This window comes from Carcharodon carcharias, chromosome 1, assembly GCF_017639515.1.
Source record: "Carcharodon carcharias isolate sCarCar2 chromosome 1, sCarCar2.pri, whole genome shotgun sequence".
NCBI lineage: Eukaryota > Metazoa > Chordata > Chondrichthyes > Lamniformes > Lamnidae > Carcharodon > Carcharodon carcharias.
In genome coordinates this window covers 113522409-113529248 of record NC_054467.1, presented here as the reverse complement: position 1 = coordinate 113529248, position 6840 = coordinate 113522409, and the positions used below count along the sequence as shown (strand labels likewise).

General features: G+C 42.6%; 1 protein-coding gene across 3 annotated transcripts in view; it reads right to left on the bottom strand.

Annotated features, from left to right (window-relative positions):
• Positions 1 to 3222: 3222 nt before the first annotated feature.
• The window catches only part of LOC121282837 (complement C1q tumor necrosis factor-related protein 7-like), a 67151-nt gene continuing 63533 nt past the window's right edge, over positions 3223 to 6840 (bottom strand). For all 3 annotated transcript variants that reach the window (XM_041196660.1, XM_041196653.1, XM_041196668.1), the window contains one exon: positions 3223 to 4583. In XM_041196660.1, the coding sequence (XP_041052594.1) occupies positions 3955 to 4583 (629 nt within the window). In that variant the 3' untranslated portion in view covers positions 3223 to 3954. The remainder of the gene's footprint in view (positions 4584 to 6840) is intronic.

Here is a 6840-nt window from a genome sequence, read left to right as displayed (position 1 = left end):
ACATTACCCTCTATTTCTGTTATGTAATTTGTGCCTTATACTGAGAAAACGATGTTAAGTATTTCCTAATTGCCTATTTTTCATCATTCCCTATTATAATTTATCCTGTCACTGCCTCTAAGTGACCAGCATTTACTTTAGCTGCTCTCCTCCTTTTTATATACTTGTAAAAGCTCTTACAGGACCCAGCGGGAGTGAGGTAGGTTTAGGTTTCCCTCCAACATTAAGCACTGAGAGGCCCCTGTGTCCCTGAACAGTACCACGGACTTGCTCACATTGTGAGACGGGTAGGGGGACAATGTTCCTGAAAGGACAAAACTTCGCAAGCTCTGGGAGTTTTTCCAGCTCAGACACACATAGTGCCATGCTCTCCGAGAGGCTCTGTCTGCTCTGTTGCACTACCTATTGAGGCATTCTTTGGGGGACTACTCATGTGAATCCTGACTAGGCCAATTGGCTTGCCTCGCAATCTCCTGCATTTGGGTTTGGGATGGCCTATTTTGTTGCTATGAGAACACACCAGCCTCCGGGAATTCTCCTTTCTGGCTGTAAGGGGCTTCTTGCGCCCTCTTTTGTGTATTCTGGGTGGGGGGTTTTTCCTATCTAGGCCATCCTGCTTATCTTTCTAATGCTCATGGGTAGGGTTTGGAAAGGGTCAGCCTGAGTTTCCAGGCCCCTAGGTGAGAACATCGCTGTCTGCTCTGATGGTTGCGTCCCTAGCTGTGAGGATTCTGTGCTCCTCTAAGTTCATTCGCAGGTTTGAGGGTAGGCAATTTTTGAACTCCTCCAACAATACTAGCTCACGTAGCCCCTCATGGGTGCATGGGATTCTTAGCCATCGTCAATACTATTTTCTTCAGCTGTTCAAACTCGAAGTAGGTTTGTGTGGGCTTCTTATGAGCATTCTGGAATTGTTGGCGATATGCCTCCAGGAATACCTTCTAGGCACTGAGGATGGCTGCCTTAATCTGCCCATAATTCAGAGACATCAGAAGGCCGCATGGAGTAGACCTCTTGGGCTTTCCTGGACAGCTGCCTTTGAATTGAAAATGTCCAGATCTCTGAGGGCCATTTTAGGTGTCCTGCTATTTTCTCAAAGGTGGTAAAAACTGACTCCACATCACTCTCTTTGAATTTGGAAATGAGTCTTGCATACTTGAGAGCCTCAGAGAGTAGTTCCGGGTTAGGGGGATATGTCACTACTGGGTAGAGGGAGATTTTCCCTTGCTGCTTCCAATTGTCTGGTCTCTCACTCCCCTTGAGATGCTAGCTCTATTTCCAATTTTCAGAGTTGGAATTCTCTTTCCTTTTCCTGCTCTTTTGTTCTTTCTCTTTCTCACTCTCTTTCCTGAGCATCCCTCTCTTTCTCTCTTTCTGTCTTCTGAAATGCTAACTGCAATTTAAGCTTTTCCAGCTCTAAATTGCCGAGGGGCAGGGCATCAGAGTCATGTGTGAGCGCTTCACTTAACTGTTCTGCTGGTAACATGAGATCCAAATATTCTACCAACAACTGGAGCAGTTCATTTCTTTTGATTTTACTGGGCAATTTTGACTGTACCTCCCTAGCTACAGCCTTCAATTGCTCTGTGCTAAGGATTGCCAAAATTTCACCTGTTAAATCCCCTTGCTGAACAAACATCTGGGCATCAAGCTTTGCTATTTTCTCAGTGTTAGGAAAAATGAGTTTGCTGTCATAAGTTACTTGTACTTTAAAATTTGTTCCAGCCACCGAGTTATCCTCTTAACCTCTTTCCTCTTAGTTTATTTTTACACACACTCAAAAACCTGGGAAGTGGGTTCACAACGCAGCCCCCCAGTACATTCACACAATAAAAGGATAAGGGAAAGAAAGATGCACAGGGAAAAGACCACAGACAAAATAAGAATTGTTTCACGTGAGTCCAGAGTCCAGAATCAAAAGTCCAATGGTGTATTCCCCCAAGAGGTTAGCAGGTTGAAATTGATGCAGGGTGATCCACTTTTCCAGTAGCACTGATGATGGGAGAAGCACAGTGAGATGAATCAGTGTTGCCATAGGTACTGGTACAGAAGTGTAGATGAGGGCCAGGCAATTTAAACTGGAAAGAGCGCTGTTTCTACTGCTGCTTTGTTGATGGAAGATGACAGGCTCATTGGGTTCAGCTCCACAAGGCAATATTACAGACTCTAGAAGGTTGGGAGGGCCATGTGAGATAATCCTACTTCTTCCCCTTGGTTTGGACAAAAGATGTATATTCCTGGTCTGGATTCTTAAGATGGTTAATGTTGCATCCATTAATAAGTTTCAGCAGTTTGTCCTTGCAGGCATATTGTCTCCATTGGCCAGAGCTCGGCCTTAGAAATGTAAAGGGTCTTTGTGCATTTTTTGGAATTTGATTTCTGCAGTCACAGGGAGCATTAGCGTCTCTTTGGAGATAATAAGATCCTTCTGTTTTCTGAAGGCTAGAAATTCCTTTTGTGTGAGTGTAGCTAGTCAGGCTTTAGTCAGTGTAAAGCCTTCATCCATTTTAAAAATAATAATTTTATAAAGTAGCCAGGATGGTATAGACATATATATATATATATATTTTCCCACACCACCCATGCTGATTCGACTTCCTGATTTTCTGAGCCAAGATCCTTTCTCACTAAAGTTCTTATGCCATCCTTCACCATCAAGGTTACTCCTCCTCCTTTTCTGTTCTAACTGTGTTTTTGAAATGATGTGTACCTTGGAATATTTATTTGGCCACCTTGTAACCATATGTCTGTAACAGTGATTAGATCTAAACATTTTTGTGTCACTAGTTCATCTATCTTATTGAGGATGCTTCACACATTCAGATAAAGAACCTTTAATTTTATTTTCTGATTACTATTCACCACATGGACCTTATTCACTGGTCCCCTATTACTGTTAAATTCTCTGCCCCTTCCTGTCCCACTCTGATTGCCTTTACCTAAATCTCTCTGTGTCTCAACTTTTGTCTTTGGATTTTTAAATCTCCCTTCACCTGAACCTTTCCCCCACAACCCGTTAGATTAAATGTTAATACTGGTAGTTAAACTTCATGCTACATTGTTGTTTTTGCTCCATGATGAATATGTTATTATTAAATACCTGTATGCATTGACATTTTTTTCCCCAGATTTTCTTTTTAAAATCCTGATACATCTTATGGTCTTGATGCATCTTATAGTCCAGTAAATATGGTAGTCACATAAGACAGAAAGCCCAGTTGCTAACTTTTCCATGGTCTTGCTTTTATAAAACATTTAGTTATGCAACCATATATGAATAAAAATTGACACAGTTGAGGAGTTCCAGAAACTATGCAAATCCATTACAAAATTACAAGTAATGAAGAGAATTCACGGTATGAATCTGTTGAGAGAAGACAAGCTGATGATATAACTTTATATTTTTAGAAGTGGCATATTTACAATTTCAGTCATCAACAGGTTTGCTAAATTAGATGCAACCAAACGTTCACAGTGATACAATAACCTTTCAGCTTTTCCACATGTATTATTAGGGTGAAGTCATCTTTCTTCAAAAATATATAATTTTTCATTTGAATCAGTCAAAATGTGTAAAATGTGATTTCCACTAGTGATAGAAGAGTTGGGTTCTGAATTGGAACCAACACATCAGGAGTGTTCACAATGCCTTTGAAGAGGTCTAAGCTGTTCAAAACTGGAATGCAGCTCATATATCCTATACAGTTGTGCTAGATATGTGAAATGTCATCAAAGTTGCTCTCAGATACATCACTCCTAATTAAAGCAGATTAAAAAGAGTTCAGGAGTAGGCATTATCAGATGGTCAAATTCTGAACTAATTGCAAGGTGGAGTCATCAGTGAGAATGAGAACCGATTCACGTAATTTCTACAAGGCAAATTACCACAAAAGCTTATATAAAATCTTTATAAAAGATTTTGAAGTAAAACGGAAATATTTGGACCTCATCATACTATAGTTCATCTTCTGCCAATGCATCCAGGTAATCAGCATCAGGATAAAGTAAAAACCCAGAAAATAAACTGTCAGTCCAATTTGGATCAGAAAACAGACCATTTTGTTCATAATCAAAGATCTCCAGCCACACTTCATCTTCTGGCTTCAGGTACATGACTGTAGATCCCGAAGATACATCATGATTTCCTGTATTGGCATCAAAGGTTTTTATACGATACTCGCCATTGTGCACCAGTGCAAGTGCAACATGTTTATTAGCCAGCGTAATGTCATATGAAAAGTAATAAATCCCTGGAATGGCACAGATAAACTTTCCAGAGGAAGAGATGTAATGACCACCCTCATTGAAAAGGATTTTATTGAATATAATGGGTGTTTTCTCTGTAGGGTAACTGGTAGTTATGCCAACAGAAAAGGCAGATTTGAGCACTAAACTACCACATTTACAAACACCTGATGTCCCAGGGTCACCTTTCTGTCCTTTGTTTCCTCTAGGCCCAGGAGTTCCTGGTGGTCCTGTTTTTCCTTTAAGGCCATTCTGTCCTCTGAGTCCTGCTTTACCAATTGGTCCTTTATCTCCTTTAAAGCCCACATCTCCTCCACGTCCTATTTTGCCCCTGAGTCCTGGGATAAAATACAATGATTAAAGTTATTATGGTAAATTTTAAATAACTTATGTTCAGAAATTGCAATCTATCATCAAACGTTTTATGTGGAATTCCAATAACAATGAACACTAACCAAAATAAAAAGTAGTTAATTTCCTTTCTGTTTCTTTCATCTCTTTATTTCCACTAATGATCACCAGTCCAGAATTTGATGTTTTATTATAATACGTAAAACCTTTTACTATTGCAGCTTTCATGTATTTCAGAAGGATCCTCAATAAGGCTCTGTTGAATGTGACTTTTTTTTTCCATGTGTAAGATACAGAGAGCTCCTTCATAGGTGTGAATAAAACTGTTAACCAATGACCAACAGCGCTATTTAAAGGCATCATCATTCAGCTTGCATCTGTGGTGCTTTTGACTGTCTACTTGTTGCTGCAGAATTTGTGGAATTACTGTTTTGCTGGAGGAGTTGCTAGAAGTTCTTTCAGTCAGAAAGGAGTGATGCTTTGGAAGGAGTGGTATGGTTTAGAAGTCCCTCTGAGTTCACCACTTGCCTCCAATCATCGGGCCTCTAGTTGCAGTTCACCTTGAGCTGCAGCATCACAAGGACATGGCACAGGAGCAGTAAAGAGGAGAAGCTGTTCTCCGAAGGAGGTGAAGGAGGGTCTCAGCAGGAGCCAGACCTACCTAGGGTTCTCAGAGAGCACTTTTCCTACCTACACCTCAACCAGGGGCAGTGTGTTCGCAACTACATTCCACCAAAGAGTGATAACAAAACTGTGTCAACTCCTCGAACACAACCGGCAGCCTCAGAACAGAATGAGGATAACATTTCTAGAGTTTGTCAAGGTCATTGTGGCACTCAATTTCTATGCTAATGAATCCTTCCAGTCTGGAGCAGGTGGCGTTGCCAACGTGTTGCTGGTCATTGTCCATCACTGTATCTGAGAGGTGACAGAAGCTCTTTGTGCCAGGAGAGGGAACTTCATTGATTTCCTTTTAAGCAGAGAAAAACAGGATAGTGGGCTTTCCAATAGTGCAATGTCCCATCAGCTACAAGCATGTGGCCTTGCAGGCGCCACAACTCAATGGAGGGATGAACTGAAACTGTAGGGGTTCTGCTCACTGAACGTCCAGAACATCATGTCGGTGAATGTCAGCTATCCTGGCAGCAGTCAGGACACTTTCATCCTGTGCCAATCCAAAGTTCCAGCAATCTTTGAGTCACTACCTGTGAGCAAAGGGTGGCTGCTTGGCAACAAAGGCCATCTCATGTACGCATGGCTGATGACTCCCCTCCACCACTCACCCACATGTGGCCAATGCTCCTACATTGAGGGACATGCTGCAACTAAGGATACCATGAAGCAGACCATCAGCATCCTCAAACAACAGTTCCACTGACCAAACTTCCTGAGAGGGGGCATCCTGGGTACTCACTGGAGCGGGATCCCGATTCATGGTGGTCTGCTGCGTCTTTCAAAACCTGACTACCATGAGGCCACAACCCTTACCCACAGGGCTTCAGAGACCACCTCAGGAGGAGGAAGAAGTGGGGAGGGAGGAGACAGTCAGCATACCCACAGTCCAGACAGGCTGTCCATGAGCATCCCATCAGACTTTATTCACTTCAATAAATCCTCAGATCTACGTTGCTCAACACTTCCCCACCTTACAATCTCTCTGTTATGGACCATCACAGCATTCTCTCAGCCACAATCTGAAATAAAAGTCACCATAAAGCAACCGTTCCATGTCATCTTTATACAACACATCCAGTACTCATACAATACTCAACTACTCTTGTGCATTCCCTTAGTCTGTATCTCCTGAATGTCCTTCCCTATCCTGGTGCTCCTATGCAGTGCTTCCCCAGTGGCTGCAGCATGGCTGGTGTAAGGCTGCTGACTTTCAGTGGGGGTGAATGCAGATTGCCTTACAGGATGTCTCCAAATATAGTCCTGGGCCTTGAGAACCCAGCTGCTTTGAACGGCAACAACTTGGCCTGGCTGGCAGCAGCAGCCTGCGCTGGCTGGCTGAGATGCAACAGCAGGGGCATTGGCGGAAGAGAATGAATACTACCATCCTGTGAGTGGGCTACTGATTCATGCTCCACAGAACCACCCAAAGAGGCATCTTAACAATCCTAGTCATCTATTGCAGGACAGATTGCTGGACTGCTGTGAGAGCCTGCCAGACCCTTTTAGAACTGGTGTCTGAAGCCATGATCGCAACAGTCCGAGTCTGTGATACAGGGCTCAATTTTCTGG